General features: G+C 43.4%; 3 protein-coding genes across 3 annotated transcripts, besides 22 other annotated features; 2 read left to right on the forward strand and 1 right to left on the reverse strand.

Moving 5' to 3' along the window:
• Window positions 1-62: 62 nt before the first annotated feature.
• Window positions 63-104: a microsatellite.
• A 56-nt stretch (window positions 105-160) lies between these two features.
• Window positions 161-265: a microsatellite.
• Window positions 266-1,086: 821 nt separating this feature from the next.
• Window positions 1,087-1,106: a microsatellite.
• PVX_098730 (hypothetical protein, conserved) lies at window positions 1,105-5,601 on the forward strand (the record flags this gene model as incomplete). The annotated part of the gene is made up of 3 exons (XM_001614546.1): window positions 1,105-5,191; window positions 5,368-5,436; window positions 5,545-5,601. The coding sequence occupies exons 1-3, from the start codon at window positions 1,217-1,219 to the stop codon at window positions 5,599-5,601; spliced, it is 4,101 nt and encodes a 1,366-aa protein (XP_001614596.1). The 5' UTR covers window positions 1,105-1,216.
• Window positions 1,227-1,286: a microsatellite.
• Window positions 2,229-2,297: a microsatellite.
• Window positions 4,052-4,111: a microsatellite.
• Window positions 5,234-5,286: a microsatellite.
• Window positions 5,602-6,129: 528 nt separating the features above from the next.
• On the reverse strand, window positions 6,130-9,693 carry PVX_098735 (coatomer complex beta subunit, putative; the record flags this gene model as incomplete). Its single annotated transcript, XM_001614547.1, has 1 exon — window positions 6,130-9,693. One exon carries the CDS (start codon window positions 9,691-9,693, stop codon window positions 6,652-6,654), a length of 3,042 nt encoding a protein of 1,013 aa, XP_001614597.1. The 3' UTR covers window positions 6,130-6,651.
• Window positions 6,258-6,327: a microsatellite.
• Window positions 8,647-8,666: a microsatellite.
• A 2,905-nt stretch (window positions 9,694-12,598) lies between the features above and the next one.
• Window positions 12,599-12,633: a microsatellite.
• Window positions 12,634-13,238: 605 nt separating this feature from the next.
• Window positions 13,239-13,261: a microsatellite.
• A 1,139-nt stretch (window positions 13,262-14,400) lies between these two features.
• Window positions 14,401-14,420: a microsatellite.
• Window positions 14,421-14,611: 191 nt separating this feature from the next.
• Window positions 14,612-14,678: a microsatellite.
• A 1-nt stretch (window position 14,679) lies between these two features.
• Window positions 14,680-14,707: a microsatellite.
• Window positions 14,708-15,134: 427 nt separating this feature from the next.
• On the forward strand, window positions 15,135-20,873 carry PVX_098740 (endonuclease/exonuclease/phosphatase domain containing protein; the record flags this gene model as incomplete). Its single annotated transcript, XM_001614548.1, has 1 exon — window positions 15,135-20,873. The coding sequence occupies one exon, from the start codon at window positions 15,135-15,137 to the stop codon at window positions 20,871-20,873; it is 5,739 nt and encodes a 1,912-aa protein (XP_001614598.1).
• Window positions 15,586-15,614: a microsatellite.
• Window positions 15,599-15,619: a microsatellite.
• Window positions 15,612-15,639: a microsatellite.
• Window positions 16,164-16,187: a microsatellite.
• Window positions 19,341-19,374: a microsatellite.
• Window positions 19,542-19,571: a microsatellite.
• Window positions 20,030-20,055: a microsatellite.
• Window positions 20,449-20,522: a microsatellite.
• Window positions 20,874-21,303: the final 430 nt, after the last annotated feature.

The following is a 21,303-nucleotide window of genomic DNA, read 5'->3' on the forward strand; positions in this document are numbered from 1 at the left end:
ATGACGAGTGGGATGCATGTGATTAAGTGAATGTACTATCGGCGCATGTGCCAGTGCGTACAGCGCATATGCATACATGCCTGCGCGTACATAACGGTGCGTATGCGTGGCATACATGTATGCTCATATATACATACATGCCTGTGCGTATGGACGGACGTTTTCACTAATTGCGAAATAGCTTATAAACGCGAAAGAACGAAAAAGGCAGAAGCATAATTTGTCGAAACCACTTGAAGAAGTTGTAACCCTTTTTTTTTTTTTTTTTTACGTCCGCTCGCGTCTTTCCCGTAAAGGGAAACTTCCTTTTATCAGTCGAATCGAACGGGGAAGAAAATCCAGCACATTGCATATGTGTGTATAAATTGACATATACGTATGTTTGCTTACGCGTACACAGCGTGACAGAAGATTTGGCTAACAGGAATAAGAAGCGCACCACACGAGATAAGCCTGTGTGCTCGTTCGTCCACAAACTAATCGTGGGGATATCTACACCTTTTGTTTTTGCATAAACGCCTTTGCATAGATAGACGCCACCACGCTGTAGGGTCTCTACACTCGTGTGTATTGCATACCTCTGCACCCGAACCAACACGCGTGCATTTTTAAATTTAACGAAAATATTCGTATCATTTAAATGAATGCCCACGTGGGTAAGCGATAGGATGAGAAAGGGGAAGAAGGCATCCCCCGATTTGGCTCTTCGTGTGGAAGCACTTTTAAGGCGCACGCCATTTGTTGACGCATAATCTGCAAAGTGTGTATATATATATGTACCTCTATATTTGTGGACGTACTTACGCATAGACCACCACGTGTGCTCACGTAAGCGTTACTCTCTCTCCCCCCCACGTAAAGCATGTATCGACTTTTTCGACGTAAGCTCTGTCGAACAATGCCCCCTTTTTTTTAGTTTAATTTTTATCATGAACCTTTTTAATTGTATAAATAAAAAAAAAAGAAGAAAGAAAGGAAAAAAAAAAGAATAAGTTTTCTGATAAACTTCCTTTTTTTTTTCTTTTTTTCTTTTTTTTTTTTTGCGCAAAATTGTGCCCATTTGGTGGACAGAACAAGACAAAAGCAAACACTCCATAAGAATTTACGCGCAAAGGCGAGCGCGTACAAATTGAAACGTAAAAAAAATTTAAATAAATCACAACGTAGGTGAGGAAAAATAAAGCGCGTCAAATGCTCTGTTGAGAACTTTCTCAAAATGGAACTCACTTCGAACGCTATCGATGCCAACGAAGTTGCATTTAAGAAACGGAAAAAAAGTGTGGGCATAAAAAAGGCTAAGGCAAACCCAACCAATGTGAATTCAAACGAAACGAGCGACATGCCAGCGGAGGCCCCCCCGTCTTCTCCAAACGGGAAGAACGCAGATGAGAAGGATATCGAAACCAAAAGTAAAGTAAAAAAACATAGACTAAAAAAAGTGGACCAGCTGCAAACTGCGGAAGGCGAGACACAAAATGGAGTTTCAAACAACGGCGATGGAGAAATCAATGGGGAGCCCAAAAATCAACCAAACAGAAAGGTGACGGAAAAAAAAAAAAAAGACCCCAAGGAAAATCTCAATTCAAAGGGACAACAGGATGAAGGCACAACTGCCGAAACGGCTGCAGAAAAAAGAGCAAAATTGAAGGAAGCACGGAAAATCAAAAACGACTTGAAAGAAAAAAAAAACAACCCAATAAACGTCAACATCGATACGTTGCAAGAACAAATTGACAGCATTAACAAACAGCCAACAAAAGACACCAAGCAAATCATCTTAGAACTAAAAAGTACACTAAACATTGTGGACAGTTCGAACGAAATTAAAAAAATTGATGGGCTAAGTATAAGCGAAGTGAAAACCCTAGACGCGTGGTATTTTGCCAACAAGTTAAAAATCATCCCCTGCTTGTTTGAGGACAAACCGTTGAACGCAAACTTGCTAAATGCGCTGTACTGCATCGAACCGGCATTTAGAAATAAAAAGGGGAAAATAATCATCTACCTAAAGTATGTCAAGGCGAAATATGAGAAGTCGTTGAAGAGGGGCAGCGAGGGAAAGGTGGACGACAGTGATGAGGATAACAACGAGAAGAAGGACTCCTATAAAGACGAGGGGAAAGACAGGCAAGAACAGTGTAGAGGCAAAATTATGGACATTCTAAACCACAATTTGGAAAATTTAAAGCAAAAGGAACACATGAAAAAGGTACTCGAACTTGTGAAGAACGAAAGCAGTTTCATCAATTTGAAGCATCATTTCGATTTTCTCGCGAACTCCTCCGTTGACATGTTTGACGTGTTTCTGGAGCAAGACGGACTAACGTGCATAAAACAGATTTTGCAAAATATAGCCAAAAGGAAACGCATGAAAAAATGCTCCTCTTTGCTAATTCATATTCTGAAGGTTTTAAAAAAATTAAACATCACGCTGGATCATTTAAAGTGCACCTTGATCGGAGTCCCCATCAATTTTATCGCTAGAAATAAGGTCGATGAGAAGAATGGCTTGAACTACACCACGGACAACGAGCAGGTTCGGACCTTGGCCAGGGGGCTCATCGACGAATGGAAACTTATACGGGACAGGGCCTTGACCGGCGTGGGCGCCCCGCGCGAGGCGAGCAGCGAGAGCAAACTGGAAAAGGCAGAAAATAACGAAGCGGAACAAAGCAGAGCGGAGAACGAAGTGGAAAAGGCAGAAAATAACGAAGCGGAAAAGGAAGCGGAAAACGAGGCGAAAATTTCGATAGATAATGCCCCAGAAAACAAGCTGGACAGCGCAACACCCCCCCGGGGAGATGCGGACAGCCGAGCGGACCTCCCAACCAAAAGCAAAACCATGGGCGCGCTCCCCAGGGAGAGCCCGAACGATCACGCGATCAGAAAGGCGAAATCCATGAACCTTAGGAAGGACGAAAAAACATACCAAGAAGGAACGAAGGGAAGTGCCAATTTCGTCCACCTCGAACGCAAAGGTGTAATCCCCCATGGCAAAGGGAATGATAAAAAAAAAGCAGACAAGTCCAACGAAAGCAAAAATATTATGCTAGAAATAATAGACACGCTTAATGAAGAGTACGAAAAGAAAAAAAAAAGACATCAAGAATATAAAAAAGCAAAAATTGAAGGAAAAATCAAAAAGTTTAGTGCTTTGAAAAATACGTCTGAAAGTACCAAGAGTGAAAATCTCCTCCCAGACATTGCGAGTATTCCTAAGCCCCATTTGGATAGTTCCCTAAGTAAAAGACTCCTGCTAGGCGATTTTCCTCCACCCCCCCCAGTGCCCCAGCATCATCACATGAGCAAAAACTTCCCACAAAATGGTAGCAGTGTTATGAATAGCTATGTGCAAAGCGTGAGCCATCCAATGAATAAAAGTGCGAACATGATGAGTGCCTCTCCCCCATCACATGATAGGTTCAACAGGGGAAAGGAAAACTACCCGTTGGAGCTCCCAAAAAGACAAAACGGGAATGCACACCTACAGGAAGAAGCGCCCTACAACAGTAGCAACATTCATAGCAGAAATTCCAGCTTACTGAACAGGACCACCCACCCAACGGAAAACAAATCTGCGTACTTGAGCAAGTACAACGGTACCCACGATGGCACGAACATTGTGAGCCAACCGTTTGGAGAGAACGAAACTTTGTTTGGTTATCCCCCAGCCAACATCCTAAACACAGATATGAGCTTTTTAAAAAACAAACGTGGCTTTCCACCCGCGAGGTATGGCGGCAACGCTAGTCACGCGAATGATGAGAGGTATAAAGAAGCAGCCACGTACAGAGCGCATCATAAAGAGGGGCAACCACCAGATCGTAGCGTTAACGTTAACGTTAACTTTAGCCACGTGGAGGATGACCAGTTTGGTAATTTATCGCACAAAAGGAGAAGAAACGCATCCCCTAGGAATAACCCAGATGATCACCCCGTGTATGACCATCCTTATAGAGGAAAAAGCGGTAGCCATAAAACGGTCCAATTTTCTGATGAAAATCCAACGGTGTATTCGTACGATGCACCCAGAGTGGATCGAAGCAAAGGAAAAGAAATGAAAAACAAAATGAGTGACATCCACTCCGAGGTTAAAGACCCATTTGAGTTCTATTCTGGAGGTACCTATCACGAAAGGGATCTGAACCAAGGGCAAATGGAAAGATCGGCCAAATTAGAGGAAGGAAGAAACGGTAAGATTTTCCACAACATCAATGCGATGTGGTTCAAAAATAGAGATGACATCACTACCAACCATGTGGGTAGTCAAAAGGGAGAGGAAGAGGAGGACACCCCTTTGAGTCCCTTCACAAACCCATTCATGAACTTATTAACCTTCAAAAATGTATCCCAAGATGGGAACAACCCTGTAGAAGGTGCGGGAGGAAGCATACTGCCATTCCTCCCTGGCATCCATCCAAATGGTAACCAAAATAACGCCTTAATATTACTTAACTCTGTTTTATTGCACGGTGCAGGGAAGAAACTGGAGGAACATAATCTCACCAGGCATCGGGAAGACAGCTTTAACGCCTACCATCAAGGGAACAAACATGGTGAAAAATTCGAAGCCACTTTTGGAACTACCCCACATATGAAAGAAATGCTTCACGCTTCACTAAAGGAGATCTTTAGGAATTACAAAAAATTTGAAAATGTAAAAATAAATTACCAAGTTGCCATAAAAGGGAACCATTACCCTCCAAGAATATATGAAGATAGTGAAGTGCTCAAAAATGACATCATTATTAAATTTAATTATGACTCTGTGGAGAAGGTTCCTATTTATGTAACCTGTGGGGACGCTCCAAATATGGCGCCCAGCAAATACGAAGCTAAAACGGATAGGGGTACTAAGAACAACTCGGCAAATGTCGTTCCTGAAGAATTTAACTTGTTGCCTTTACCAGAGTTGTTTCCCCCGCCAAATTTAAACAACCTCAAATTACCCCCCATCCCGATCATACCTGGGCTTCCCTCATCGCAAAATATTATCCCCCCAATTATGTTCCCCTATAACTCTGGTCCCTTTAATGAACTGCCTGGCGGCCCGAACCGTCTGCCTCACGAATCGATGCAAAGTGACGTCAGTGGCGACCCCACCAGTGCTGGAAAACTCTACAGATCGTTCGACGAGTTCTTAAACATTTTTGACGAGGACATTCGGAACATTCTGCTTAAAAATACTGACGTAAGGGCGGCGAAAAAGCTGCTACCCACGTTATGCCATCTTCGCAAAATGGCTAGCTCGTACCACAATTGCGCGAATTGTGGAAGCACCAAAAAGGTGTATCCTCCCAAAAAAAAAACCCTTCACAGTGACGCATTCACCGGAGCGTTTCCCCTCAACTGCCTTCCTCCCCGCAGCTGGCCAAATTGCTCATGAGCAAACCGGATGTCGTGAAGAAGATGCTGAAAGGCCCCAAGTACATCAACGTAGGTTTTCATATGCAATGTGTCACATGAAACTGTTAGCGGCGCTATCCCCATTTTGGTAGCCACATAATTTGGTTTTGCATATACCCCCCTTTTTGTTCTTTTTAGGAGGCCTTGTGTTCATTGGAAGAGGAGCTTAAAAGTTGGAACCGGTCCTCCAACTGAGTATCACGGAATCCCCGAGCAAAAGGAACTCCTTGCCCAGATGGGTTTTTTTTTTTTTTTTTTGTTGGTCACCTTTCCCTCCTCCACCACCTCCCTATCCCAGGAAGAAGGAAGCCACAATTTGCTATCACTTCACCTTCCCATTCGAACGTTTCTCGTGAACGCTCCCCTGTCAAAGCGCAGTACACCTAACACACCTCTTTACTTCCCCCCATCTTTAATTATTACTTTTTTTGTAATTAAACAGTGTATATACATCAACGTAGCGCTTTTTTTTTTTTTTTTTTTTTCTTGCCCTTTTCGAGCGTAGCTTGGCTGCTAAAAATGCGGCCCCCTCGAAATTTTGACACGTATGGCATTTTTGTTTTTAACGTAGCGCGCCTCCCCACGTCTACAGTTTAACTTCTTAATTCGTTGCCAAATGAGCACCATGAATTAAATCTTTATAAGAAGAAATTTCTGCAAAATGGGAAGCGTTTATAAGGTACCCCTTTCCAAAAATGGTGCATGCGCCGTTGGCGGTAGTGCTCTTACCGCTTCATTCTCCGCTGCCACTGTGCGCTCGGCGCACGCGGAATGGGTAAGGGCATTCCCGGTTGGTGTAAGCATTTTTAAGAGGACAAAAAAAAGGAAAAATTTACAAAAAATTAGCTTTCGCTTAGATTAGCTTTCGCTTAGATTAGCTTCCGACCAGATTAGCTTTCGCTTGGGAAAAAAGAGCCATGTACAGGTGGAAAAAAACGCATCACCCTCTCGCGGTGCAAGCGCACATAACTGCGTGCCTACCCTTTGCACACATTCGTGTATACATATTTGTGTGCACGTATGGGCCGCCCTTCCGCTCAACTGGGGAAGCACAGTTTCGGGCCTTAAAAAAGGGTATATAGCTACAAAAATTCGTGCCACGCGCACATTCCTTTTTGCGCGCCGCTCATCCATTTGCATCAATCCTAGTTAGCTTTCCAACACGCTTAACACAATGCTTCGTACGAACTGGTAATCCTTTCCAACTGGTTCTACCTCGTCAGTGTTATGTTTCCCCCTATACGTTCACTGCCCCTTTTCATCAGTGGCGCTGCTTTCCGATTGGGCAGGTTGCGCACTTTGATTGGCCCCTTTACTGTCACCCGCATTCGAATCCACAGGTGGGACTCCATCCTGGTTATCCAAATCGATAATATCGCTGTTATTTAAAAAATCCGTGTCTTCCATTTTGGAAAAGTCGTTAGGCCCAGAGTTATTTACATTGCTCTGATCTTCTGCCAATTCGTTCGCTTTGTTGGGAGTAGCGGCTCCTTCTTTTTTCTTTTTGGATTTCTTCCCCGCTTTGTTTTCCCCCTTAGTATTATTATTCTGCTTCACCTGGGTCGGTTCTTCCTTTTTCTTGGTGCTGCCAAACGAGTTCATCATGTCAAAATTCTGGACGTCCTTTTCCATTTCTTCATTAAATTGCTTTAGGAAAATATCCTCCACTTTTTCGTATCCAATTTCTTTAATTTCTTCGAGGATGTTCAAATCGATTAGTTTTTTTAGAGAGTTATAATTTTGGGTCCTTCCCACCGTTTTTACATTGTCAAAAATGGATTCACATTTCACAGCTTGTTCATACTCTGGAAAGTACTCCGGATTTTCATCCGGCGTAAGAATCATAACGGGGGCGTTTGTATACACCTTATTTAGGTGTTCCTTCCACTTTAGCAGAATGCTGGGCAGCAGGGATGGCTTGTAAACTCTCGCAAAGAACGCAGCGTAGGCAAAATTGTTGTCACTTAGAAGGATATCCACACACTTGTTCACTTTATGGAGGAGGAAGAAGCATATAAAGGCAATGTTAAGCTTGTGATTATTCACACACATTGTTCCTAATTCTTCCAAGCCGAGCTTATCACCCAGGGTGGACAGAATGATTAACAAAGAGGAGAAGTCGTTCGTTTTTTTGTAACAGTAAATGGCCATCGGCACGTCGTTATACACCAGTGCAGTGTCCCCCAAGGCTTTATACTTATTATGAATGAACGCGTTGTTTTCCTTCTGTTCCAAGTCTTTGATTATGTCTACACAGAGTTGCAGATTTCCGATAGACAGGGACAACTCGAATTTCTTCTCCAAATCGGTACATATATTTAGTGCTTCATTTTTGTGACCCATTTTTTCTAAAAAGAGGCTCAATTTGTTATACAAAGATTCGGGAATTTTTTTTAATATCAAATCGGCCGACGCTAAATCTTTGTTCATTACGTACTTCTGGTATTGCAGGTAGGTGATTGGAAGGAAGAAACTGTGGAAGGTGTAATTCTTGTCGAGTAGAAAAATTCGATCATACTCATACACGTAGCCGCAGATGTAGAGGTACTTATCTATATAAGCGTATATATCGATAAATTTTTTCGTATAAATGTACAATCTTAAATTTTTGGAAACATACAAAAAGCTGTCGTATATCCAAATTCCGCTTTCAATCGCTTCGTTAATTTCACTCTCCAGTTCGAAGTTATTTTCTTCGTCTTGCGCAGCATGCTTGTTACTCGGGTCGAGCCCATCTGCAGCCGCCACCCCGGATATGATGTTATTCCCTTCCTTCAACGCGCCCCTGCTTCCCTCTCCATTTAGGTAACTCAAAATGTATATGGTATCCTCCGTGGTGAGCGCTACATACGTCCCGGCCTCATTCCAGTACACATTCTTCACATTAATGTCAATTTTTCTCACCATGCTGTAGTCATTCCAGTCATAAAAGCATATGAAGTTACTCGATTTAACACCTAGGAGGTATCCCCCAAATAGCTGCAACACTGTGAAGGGGGCTTGAAAAGAATGGTATGAGGTAAAATCTTTGTAAATGTTAATTTTATTGCCTTCCTCCTTTATCGCGTAATCGCCATTATGTGCCCACACAAAGAAGGCACTTTTCCCATAGGCCTTATTCCTCAAAACTTGAGATGTGTAAATATTAAATTCGTGGTGCCCACTTACGCATATGAATCTTCCACTCGGGTGAAACGAAACATTGGTTGGGTAAAAGTCACAATTCCCCAGCTCCTTCTTGTTCACCTTGTACACATCCCCATCATTATAATCGTCACCTTCGCTTACATTCTGCAAATTGATAATATAAATATCGGTATTTTTTATGTAAATTATTTTATTTTTAAACATGGCGAAAATGGGTTTGTCCGATCCTATCTGAATAACTACCAACCCTTCATCATATCCTATGCACAAATCATTCTTCGTTTTTTTTGCACACAAAGACCAGCATCGATCCATATTATAATTCAACGTACTCTCCAATTTGAATGTAGAGCTGTTCCATATCTTCACATTGCAGTCCTCCGATGAGGATACTATGATGGGCAAATTATTATGATAAATTAAACACGAAACATTTTGCGTATGTCCGCTTAACACCTGTATGCATTGCTTCGTGTGGTAATCCCATATGCGTATCGTTTTGTCATCACTTCCACTTATTATGTAAGATGTTTCTCCACTACACGAGTAGTCAATGCAATTCACCCCTTTTGTATGACCTGTTAAGGTAAAATGTGGCTTCGTAACTACTGGGGTGTTATTTTGCACTCCCCATATTTTTATCGTTTTATCTAAAGAGGCCGATGCAAAAATGTACGTATCCTTCGGATTAAATTTACACATCATTACGTAGTGAATATGATTTTCAAAGGAGCATAATTTTTCAAAATTATTTTCATAATCATACAATTTTATGGTCATGTCATCTGAGCTGGTCAACACGTATGGCAGCGTTTGGTGCACTTCAATATATCTTATATAATCTGTGTGGTCTTCGAAGGATTTTATTTTCTCAAATGTGTTGTAGTTGTAAACCCTAAGGGTCATATCATCACCTGCACATAAAATCCATTGTTTTTTCTCTATAAATTTTGCACACCTTAAGGGGAACGCCGACACTTCTATATTTTTAATGGTGTTCTGATTTGCATAATCGAAAATGATTAACTTCCCGTTGTACAGCGCCGCCAGTATCCATGTCTCCGTTTCGTGAATGTCAACGCATTTTACTTTACCAATTCGGGAGTTTAGCTTCTTCTTAATATCTAGGTTCAGAGGCATATTATGGCACGTAGGGGGAGGGACAAACGATGCTTCCGTCTGGTGAGTTACCACAGTGAGGAATTTTCACACGAATGGGTTGTCCACGTGGGGGAAAACCGCTACAAAGTTGTTTTTTTAATCCTGCCGTTGTTTCTCAAAGCGTCATACGTGTGTACTGCTAAATAATGCCTCCCTTATGTGGCGTTTTGCTTCCCCTCTTTTTTTGCACTATTCCTATCACAGTGACAAATCGAATAACACTTCAACTTTAGCAAACGCGGTGGTAAATATCCCCCCCTTGCAGTTGTTTCTTTGTTGAACCAGCATAACCGTGGCACGGCCAACATAACACAATGGTGTGCACAAATTGCACATACAAGGGAAGGCAAACGGGGGCAATATAAATACAATTATACGGCTCAACTGTTCAAACAGGTTGGCATATCTCTTCACTTAGCAGGTAAATCGGGCAAACGTTACGCAGTGGAGCGAAGAAGCCACGCATCAACAAGGGGTACATCGAATTTTATAAAGTGAAAATGCCTATTTGCTGCTATTAGCGCTACGTGCGGGGTGCGCGCATGATATGCATGCCTTCGCAGTGCTCTCATGCGTACGCCACGGAAGTACGTACATGCGTATATATACAATATGTACAATACGTATAATATATATATTAATATGCATATGCTCTGCTGTGCTGCACTTTTCGAGTGATTTCCAATCCAAACTGCGCAAGTGAAGCAGAACTGGGGCTGGGCTACTCGTAAAAAGGGATGTCGAACTGGGGGGAGGGGTACCAAATCATTGCGTATGCTTTACAAAGTGGCCATGTACACGTGTCATTTTAAAGGTATTATTCGCCTCTTTCGCTTCGTTCCGTTTTGTTTTGTTTCATTTCTCCTTTTCAACTTAGTTCATTTTTGCGTTTTGTATTTTACGTTTTACGTTTTGTATTTTACGTTTTACGTTTTGTATTTTACGTTTTACGTTTTGTATTTTACGTTTTACGTTTTGTATATTACGTTTTACATTTTGTGCTTTTTTTTTTTTTTTTTTTCTATTTTTAACAGAGATACATTTTCTCTTATGCGCGTGTCCCTTCACTTGTCACACGGCGGGGGAAGCGGCGCGGCGGCGGCAATTCACGCTCGCATAAGTGCACAAACACTTTTGCAATTACTCTGCGTCGCTTCAAATCGTTATAGTGGCACCATTTACAGTACACGCTGCTGCCCCTTTTGTGCAATGCTCACATTTTAGGAAAGCCTTTTCCTGTATGGGACATCGCGGCGGAGAAAGAGTTGTACGTTTGCCCTATTTTCGCAGCGTATGATCCTTTTCGAGGGGTTCATTTTATCCCGTTCTGAAGTTACTCCAACGGTGAACTCTCCTCATAGGGCTTCTTTTAAAGGGAAATAAAATGAAGGACTATGCAACACTGCATATTTTAGAAAAAAAAAATAAAAAAGGAAGGGGAGTCCACGCAAGGGGGTTCGCTAAAACTGTTTTGTGAAATGTGAAGAAAAGTTAAAACCTTTTCACTTGATGCTTTACCACTGGTGTCCCTTTTTCGCTGCTTTACATTCCGTTGAGTTTACCACTGCAGAAATTATTTGCGTGGTGCCGTTTTTTTTTGTTTTTTTTCACACATCGGGGGAGAGGTAGCGTGGCCGCCTTATGCGCACACGCGGAGGGGATGGCATACATGTGTAGGTAAACCCCAATAGGCTAAAATGTATTCTTTTGCTTCTGTTCGTGTGGATTTACCGATGAGGAAATCCCTCCCTTTTTTTTGCGAAGCGTGAACGAGCCACACACACACATACATCCCATTTGTGCCTCCAAAAAAAGGGAACTATTCGCAGAGTTAGCCGCCAGTCCATCTTCGCATACCCTTGCCATTATCCATAACGTAAAATTAAAAAGTGAACAGGTTGGAAGAGGCAGTGTCATAAGGTTAAGTGTGAAATATCACATTCGCCTTCTTTTTTCTGTCCTTTTTTTTTTTTTTTACCATCATAACGTGTTAAGCAAAATTGCCCCAAGTGGTGGCTCCTTTCGATTGAACCTTTTCAGCGAACCAGACCGACCACTAACAATTTGTGGTCTTTATTTTGCCGCGCAGTTGAGGTGCGTTCACCTTTAACAACATGGAATGGGGGAGAAAAAAAAAAGAACTCACAAACGAGTAGTGGCAAATAAATAACCTAGTTACAAGCGTGCATGTGAGTATCACCCCCTCTTTTGCCATCATGTAATGCCATTCCTCCAGTGGGGGCCACTTAAATGCGGGGTTCCCCATTCTTTTTACGCCATTTTCGCCCTTTTCGCCCTTTTCGCCCTTTTCGACGACATTTTGCTCATATTTTTTTCTCCAAACGGTATCCTTCTTGAACACATGAAAAAATCGGAAAACCTCTTCACCATTGCGCAATTTTGTTTAAATGGTGAAGAAGTACAACCGCGAGTTGCGAAGTAGAAATCTGTTCTGAGTTTTTTTTTTTTTTTTTTTTTGCGAAAACCATTTGGTGAAATATGCCCCAATTTGTGCCACATTTTATCCCTTTTACATAAAAAATACGACATGATTTTTTCATAATCGTAGCACATTACCCGTGCGACTATCGTTGGGTGATACCCCATGGCGAGTGCCAATGGCGAGTACCAACGGCTGCGCGGTACATTTTCGCAAAATTGCAACGTATTTCGCGTACACCTCATCGCGGAAGTGCTTACCTCGCGGCGCACTCAAAACGGGTTTTTCATTCGGCCAGTAATTTACAGCCAACGAAATGAAGTGAACAAATGAAACGTTTACACACTGACCAAGCATCAGCGTGAACTGGTGCGAGGCACACAAGTATGAACGCACGTCCGTACGTATGCCTTCATCACACATACGTATTTGTATAAGTGCGCAAATCGAGTGGCGCTTTCTCTTCATTTTACTTTTTTTTTTTAACAAAAACGTTGACGATATGTTTAGCTAGATTTACCTGAACAGGTTTTAACTGTTTGCCCTCCAGCCTGTGCACATTCGTGTTTTATAAAATTCTACATGAGAAAGTGTAGATATAACAACGAATGGAAAGAGAAGAATAAAAAGCGTAAGGTAAAAGGATGCCATTTTTTCCCATGCTTTTTTTCAGTTGCAAAAATAGGAACGCTTCTCACCATGCGCAAATTATAGTCAGCCCTTTTGCATTTTCTTCCTTCACTTCCGTTCACATGTATAGATATACAAAAACGCAAATCGTTTGATACACTCCAAAATGAATGCAAAACGGAGTGAAAAAATTTAGTGCGTTTTCCCTCTAATTGTACACATAAGATGGAAGCATAATCCAGTCATTTTTTTTTTTTTTTTTTCTTGCTTTTTTGCACCAAAATGTTAAAAAAAAAAAAAAAAAAAAAAAAAAAATACAATAGCAGGGGAGCAGTGAGCTAATATTAACTTTCTGCGATGTTCCTCTTTTTTAATTTATTACCTTTTTTTTCGAGTATAGCTCCCATTACGAATTTGCTTACACATGACAGTTACGACCATTTTGGTTTTTTCTTCTTTTTTCTTCTTTTTTTTTATTTTTTCTTCATTTTTTTCTTTTTTTTGTTTTTTTGGGTTTCTACTCCCCCGTTTTTTCCACTTCTTCCGAATTTTCCATTATAAAGCCTCCCCCTTTTGTGGTCCACTTTCGATCCATTTGTTTTTGTGCGTTTACCCCGCCCCTGCGTTGTGCCGCTTACCCACCCAGCATAGCACTCGCACTGCCTTGTATCGCCCGGTAAACCAAAATGATAAAGCAAAGTGTAACAAAATGAAACGAGCTATAGTCGAGCCAAACAGAGCAGCAATATATGCATGCGTGCACATGTACGTGTATGCACCGCACACGTATTGTAGCACTTGATCATGTGTAGACACAAGAAGGGATGCGAAAAATGAAGAAATAGACCTACGAATGATGAAGGTCTGTGTTCGGAAGCATTCGCCATGCACGTATGATCACACACGTCAGGGGAACCCAAACCGGGTTGGGGAAATCGCCTCTGCTGCTGCTACCCGGGGGAGAGCCTTCCTTTTTAGCCTATACCCACACAACGGCTTGAAAAAAAAATGCTTGTTCGATTCAGCGTTGGAAGACAGTCATCCTCTTGGAACGCTCAATCGACAACGCCTGCGAGTGGAGCAGGCAACGCACACATCGGTAGAGCAGTTACTGCGCTTTGTCCTCCTAGATTGGCTCATAGACCGACTGATTGGTCGACTGATTGGCCTGCTCATCTTATACGCACTGTCAGAAGTAAAAAATCGCTTTAGGAACTTTCTCCTCCACTGCATCAAAAAGTATGTACTGTGCCTTTGCAAACTTCTTGACGTTGCGGACTTCCCCTATATACGCAATTTAAGTTGTGAGGATGGCGAAGGCAGAATTGTTCATCCCACCATAGATGAACCTCCCTGTAGTTACAAAACAAAAGTGAGCAGTGAAGACTGTACCAGTGGGGAAAGCAGCCGGGGCAGAGCGAATAAAATAACAAAAGGAGAGCAAAAAAGGGATAAACTCGTTCGGCAAGAAAGGAATCATTCTTGCGGACTTATTTTTTCACAAAAGGGAAATATAGAAAAACGAGAGAAAATTTACCTCACCATTCATTTATGTGTAGAACGGAACGAGGATGTCAATTTTGAAAATCCTCTAACCGTTGTAAGTGCGTTTTTAAAAAATGAGATTATGCCATCGCGCCAGAAAAATGAACAAAATAGCGACCCACGGTTTTATATTCATAGGGTGGTACAAAATAAACATCATTTTATTCGTAGAGCAAACGGGAAAGGCTTGTTCTTAAAAGAGTTTCCATCATTAAGGGGGGAGTTACACATAATAATTACTCATAAAAGGAAGTCTCTCCTTTTTTATCTAACCGTTGGAGAGGTCTTCTTCGTCTGTTGCCTTTTGAGTACCTCTCCTGCAAAAGAGAATGGTTCGATTAGTTTATTTTTTGAAATTTACCTACGTTTCGCAAATGTGTATACAGTTAGGCACTCGCATGGTCTATGTAGCTACTTAGCACATACGTGGGAAGCGGAACTGTCCGTTTTTTGCTCCAAGTTATGTTCGTTTTGGGGGGACCCAGGGAGAAGCAAAGACCTCTCTTCTGTACGAACTGACAAGACGGAGAAAAACAGAAGCAGCGAAAAAAATGGCGGTGTAAATTACCAAAACCGAGCTAGCAAAAGAGACAAACGAAGCCGCACAAAATTGCGATTCACCCAAAGTAGCACTAACCACCGTGGTGGTGAACCCCAGGGGGGATATCCAAGGCACCCCGATAAACCCCACAAAGTTAACATAAACGCAGGTAGAAAAAAAGAACGTGTATCGGTTAAGAAGTTGCTAGCCAAACCGTGTGGCAGGGATGAATGTTCCACAAATCGGAGCGAAGACGAAACGCACATGAGCCAAAATGGGGACACGCCGAGTAGCCCCCGTCGCACGTGCGGCAACCACGAGGGGGATGACCAAAATGAGGAAAACGAAAATGAAAACAGGGAGGAAACTGGCAGCAGGAGAAGCGGAAACAGAAATGGTGACCACCGCAGCGGAAGCAGCAACGGTAACAACAATGGCAATAGCGACGATGAGGGAGATGAGGATGGGGAAGACGATAAGGAGGAAGAAGAAAATGATGAGGAAAATGATGAAGATGGTAAGAAGAAGGACGAAGATGGCAAGCGAGATGGTCAGGGGGAAAAAGGACCGGCCAACCCTTCTGACGTTACCGCTGAAGAGAGTGGCGAACAAAAGGGCGAGCCAAACGATGCAGGCGATGCATGTGGGAAGGCAAAAGGAAAGGAAATAAAACCGGAAGCAGATGATGTTAAAAATGGTGCTACGGATATGCAGAGCGATTCAATTCAAGGAGATACAAACGGTAATGAAGAAGAGGGTGAAGGTGTCAAGGTAGACCCAGTGGATGAAGACAAAAACGAATTAGCTGGTCACCGTAGTGCAGGGGAGGATCGGCTCAATATCAACATGGCTGATGCTGACGCGCGGGGGAGCAGCGAAGCGGAGAGGGCAGATAACGAGGAAAAACAAAATAACATCAAAAAGGACATCAGAGAGGAAGCAAGGAACTCCGAGGGGGATCGCAATGCTGGCATGGAAGCCCACATCGGTAGCAACTGCAGGAGCAGCCGCTCAGGTAGCGGTGGAGGCAGCGGCCAACGGAAGGACCAAACCGGGAAAGACGAAGAGGGGAAGAAAAACCTCCGAATGATGAACAAGATGCTGAAGAACCTCTCCTTCATGTCATTCAACACGGGGTTGCTGGAATACAAAATATGCGGTGTGTGCATCTACCAGAACCCACCATTTATTTCCAACCGGTTGCTGCACATTCCCTTTGCTTTAAAAAAAACAAATGCAGACATCATAGCGTTGCAGGAGGTATACGATGAGAAGCACGTGGAGTATTTAAAGAACCACCTGGCGGCCAACTACCCATTCTGTGCAAGGGACAACTATTGCAGTGATGCCTTTAAGGAAAGGTTCAGCGATGTGAGTGTCGCAAGGGAGGACGAATTTGATGAGGGTAGTAGGGAGGATGGAAGTGACAGCCCAGGTGGTAGAGACGACCTAAGCGGCAGAACCCCTAACAGTCACGAAAATGGCAAGCGAACCGGAACGAGCGCCAACCACCCTAACGGAGGAAACAAAAAGGAATCGCGTGGCAGAAAAAAGAAATACTTTGCCCTTCACCACGGATTACTCGTATTCAGTAAGTACCCAATTATCTACTCCTTTTTTCACGGGTTCAAACACGTAACTTATCTGGAACATTTTTTTGGGACGAAAGGATTCCTAGAGGTCATCATTGACGTCCCTTTTTTTAGCTACATTACTTTGGTCAATATGCATCTAGCTAGCGGTGCTGCAGACACAGAATCTAAGTACATAGAACGGGTTCGAGATTTCGAAATTAAGCAAATTATGGAAATAGCTAGAAATGCGGAGAAAAGAAATACCATCCCAATAATTATTGGGGATCTGAATGCTGCTCCCAATTTGTGCCCAAATAATTATTCCTCCTTCATTAAAAGGGGGTGGAAGGACGCTTGGCTTTATGCCAGGAATGTCAAAAAGAAGAAAACAAAGCAACTCATAGGGAAGGCATTACCCCGCCTGCAGAAGAAGAAGCCGCGTACAGTTTCGCCCCACAGTTGCCACTCACTCGGTCAGTTATTCCCCGGGGTTGGTGGCGCTACCAGGGACCTCGCCAAAAGGGAGCCCAAAAAGGTAGAAGGGGAAGAAGGGGAAGAAAGAGAAGAAAATCACCCCAGCCGCAATGACCCAGAGGGAGTCAAAAGTAAACGTGAAGCGAACCCAACCAGCGGCATCACCAAAAAGGACAACACTTACAGTAACCATTCGGCGAATGCACAAACGAGTGTCTACCTTGAGAGGCCACCCGTGGAGAATAAAATGGACGCAAAAAATGATGAACTAGGCAGCAGCAGTTCCTTGCGCGTTTTCCCCAGTTCTAACTGCTCGGTCAACAACGACAGTGTAGTTTACCCTAACTCAGGGAGAACTCTCTCTACCTTTTGCAAAAATGTAGAGTCTTACGATAGCATGTGTCATAGGGAGCGGCACACGAGGGGAAGGGAGAAATGGGACATGGGTGACGACTCCGTAGAATGTCACCCATCGGTTTGTTCTAGCGGTGCCAATTTGAGGAGTCACGCAGGTGAAGTGGGCAAAATGAATAGTACCATAAATAATGGTGCGCTAAATAAACACGTGCAATTTGGCAATGGTCTGCAAAGGAGGTACCCCGGATGCGCCTTCCATGCGATGATTGCGCGTAGTAGGAGACGTACAGCGACGGGCGCGCCCTCTAAGCGGTTGCTCATTCCTAGTAAGAAAGTCGCAAAAACGGTTACAAAGATTATCTGGAGAAGAAAAGGAAAATTTCCCCCCTCGAGCTACAAGATAGTGAAGCGTCATCATAGAAAAGGGCGCACCAAAGGATGCCACCAAAGAGAGCATCTTCCCCATGTTATGCGAATTCCATCCAGTGGAAAAAATGACGCACTTGAAAGGGTTGACCAAATGGACCCGTCACAAAGAAGCGACACTCCTCACTGTAGCATTGTCCCCAATTCGAGTATTGCCAGTGGGAAGGATACCCCTTCGGATGTAATTCCAGAGCGAAAGGGGGAAGCACACATGTCCACTGACGAAGTGAATTATGGACAGGTGTCCTCCCTGAGCAGTTTGGGAAACGGTGTGGTAAATAATCAGGAAGGAGACCACAATTTGGTAGAAGGCATCCCCCACGTGGACAAAGCACAAGATGACCTTTTTAACCCCTCTGCGGGGCAGCAAAATGGCCCCAACTGCTGCGCATATGAGAGAGATAATTGGAAGAAAAAGGAGAGACAAAGGAACATGCAAAGTTGCTCCACCTGTGATGTGTTCAAAAAGGAAGACAAAATCGGTAGTAGCATGGTAACCCCGAAATGCACTCTACGCAGCAAGAGCGATGGAGAGAGGTTGAAGATCCACAGGGAGGAAGACGAGGGAGAATACCATGCCGCACCAAATGTACATCACCACTATAACAGCGACCAGAATTTATTCTCCAGTGACATATCAAGTGAGAGCAACCACTCATATACGGATCTGTATGATGATGAGGAGGAGGCCAACTGGTTCAGTGACCGAAGTTCCAATGCGTCAAGGAATGACCTCCACGAAAGAACCGAAGTGGGGGTTCCCATCGAGGTGCAGCCCAGAGGGGTGCTCAACCGCATGGCAAAAGAGGCATTCACAAATGGAGACACAACGGAAAAGGAACCAGAGACGATAAAAGAACTTCACTCCTCGGGAGGTAACCAGCTGACTGATAGGCACTGCACAAAAGGGGAAGATAAAATTATTACGCCATGTGTACCACCTCCTGAAATGGGAGAAGAACACAGGAGAGTCGTTTCTTCTCCCCTTTATCATTCTAAAGACACTGCCCAGGTGAGCATGTCGAATGGGAAGGCAGATGACGCCTTGACCTATTCCCAGTTGTACAGCGAAAAAGACTCCAAGCTGAGTGGGACAACCAGCTTCTACACAAATCAGCTAAATGGTCAGAAGGAAAAAGTGCACAATGTGGATGAGAATTGTGAAGACAAACTGAAGACACAAAAATTTTGTGGCCCTTTTTTGGAAGAGGAATTCGCTCGGAGGGGGGAACCCCACGGGGAAGACTCTCTGCTGAGTGAAGTGGGCACGAGAAGGAACTGCAATGATTGCAATGTTGCAGATGCTAGCCGCAAAAACGGCGCAAACGAAAACAGTTGCCACGATAAGGTGGAGAGCCTACCATACGCAGGCACCCACCCCGCTGAAGAAAACGCCAATGTCAATACGAACGAAAAGAAGAAGAAGATTAGCAAGCTAGCCAAGAAAATAAAACAAATGAAAAAGAAACTCTTTTATAACATTCTGAGGAATTATGAGACGCACCATGATGGCGGGGTTGAAAGGAAGATGCCCTTGAAGGGGAAACAGGGCGAGCTGCAAAAGGCGAAGCAGGAGAGAGGAGAGGGAAACCCACTTAACCCAGATGACGTCAAGCGAAAGGCCGAAAAAAACCATCACCTCATTGCTTCCCTCAAAGAGAGGGAGCTCACCGAGAAGGAAATCATCTGCAAAGGGGAGCCACCCCCAGCGGAAGATCACTCACCCAGAAGTGACGTATCCGAATCGCTAAAAAACGAAGGGACAAATGAGAAAGGGGAAAATAAGAGCGGAAAATTCCTGCACTTCACCAAAAAATGGTACCACAGTAAAACCCAAGAAGCGCTGAAAAAAGACGTCTTCTATTTCATTAAAAAGTTAAAATTTAAAACGACAAACAAGTTAAAGCAGAAGTTTCGTACGTGTGCAAAGAATGTAAAGGGCAGTCTGAGTGAAGAAAAGAGTCTTGTGCTAATGGAGAAGGAGCAGAAGGGTAAACCACCACTGGTTCACAACAAATGCCCCTTCGTCCAGAATAATTCGGACCCCCCAAGGTCCCTCAGTAGCATAAAACTGGCAGAGGATTTTATAAAAATGTGTGAGTGTGCTCCGCTGGCAAAAAGGGAAAAGAACCAAGGGAGTAAAAACTACAATCGGGGGAAGGCACCAACTAGGGAGGCTCCAGAAAATTACCCACAGAACAAAAAAGATTTCACTTTTAAAGGAAGGCAGAGAGAAGAAAAGGAGAGACATCCCTTGGGGGAGAACATCACTGAAGGCAGAATCTCCTTCGATAACCACACCTGTGTGGGCCCCAATCCTAATTCGTCTAAAAATAAAAAATGTACACATGAGTGCCACCGGGTAGACGACGAAAAACCCAACCAGGGACAGCTGCACAACAAAATGAATCTTAATATAAAAAATAAAAACGTTTGCAATTTGAGAAACGAAGATAACATTTCTAGTGACGAATTTACGTGGGACCCCCTAAACCCGCTGAATGTCATCGGGCCCCATTCCAGGTGTAACGGACTGAGGTGCGATTATATTTTTTTCCCTCCCATCAGTTACAACAAGGGAAAGGGCGCCAGGGGGGGAAAGAACGCCACGGCTGAAAAGGGGAAAGTTCGCCAAAAGGGCAAGCCAAATGCAGCAGAAAAGACGGATGAGGCGTGCAAGATGGGCGCGGTTAAATCCCAGCCAAGTGTACACATAACTGAAATGCATGACGATGAACAATTCGTGATGGGTCGGGGGAAAACCCCAATGCGATCAGACGTGTCCTTCAATCCACTTGGTGCCAATCGAGAAAGTCAGACGTGCTCCAATCCCGTTTGGAACACGCAGAGTGATGCCTTCACCGCGACATGCAAGGGACGGGACAGACAGGATGACCACCAGGCGAAGGGGAAACGATACGAAGAAACTCTCAATCTAAAAAAATATAATGACCTAAAAATTTTGAAGCATTACTATATTAAGAGTGCCAAGATACTTTTTAACGAACCCTCCGTCATGGTCCACACGTACAGGAATTACAAAAACTTCAATTGCTGCTACTCCTTTTGTATGAAAATAAAGAACGTCCATTTTGTGACCATGTCTGACCATTATGCTATTAAGATAGATTTGAGACTAAAAAAGAATCACAAGTTTGTTCCGAGCAGTTAGAGGTGTTTGTGGGGGATATATGACACGGCATCTTCTTTGTAGAGGCATTCACATGAGCAGTTGCGCTGAGGCGCGTGACGTTGCGCCATGATGTGTTGGTGTTGATGTCTATGTTGATGTTGACGTCGATGTTGATGTTGACGTCGATGTTGATGTTGACGTCGATGTTGATGTTCTTTTTTTTTTTTTTTTTTTATTTCTCCCCTCTCTATGTGTCCCCACCCGTGTAACTCAATCCCGCCGTGTGCGGGTGCCCCTTTTCCCAAATGCGTTTAATTAAATTTAATTTATACCCCATTAATTCGCTTCATTTCGCGCTTCTTATTACTCCATCATCTTTATCTTCATCTGTATCTTCATTTTTTTTTTTTTTTTTTTTTTTTTTTTGGCTAGTCCGTCCCATTTTCAATACGTGCTGTGTAGCCTCATC

Source organism: Plasmodium vivax, chromosome 7 (genome assembly GCF_000002415.2).
Source record: "Plasmodium vivax chromosome 7, whole genome shotgun sequence".
In the NCBI taxonomy this organism is placed as follows: Eukaryota; Apicomplexa; class Aconoidasida; order Haemosporida; family Plasmodiidae; genus Plasmodium; species Plasmodium vivax.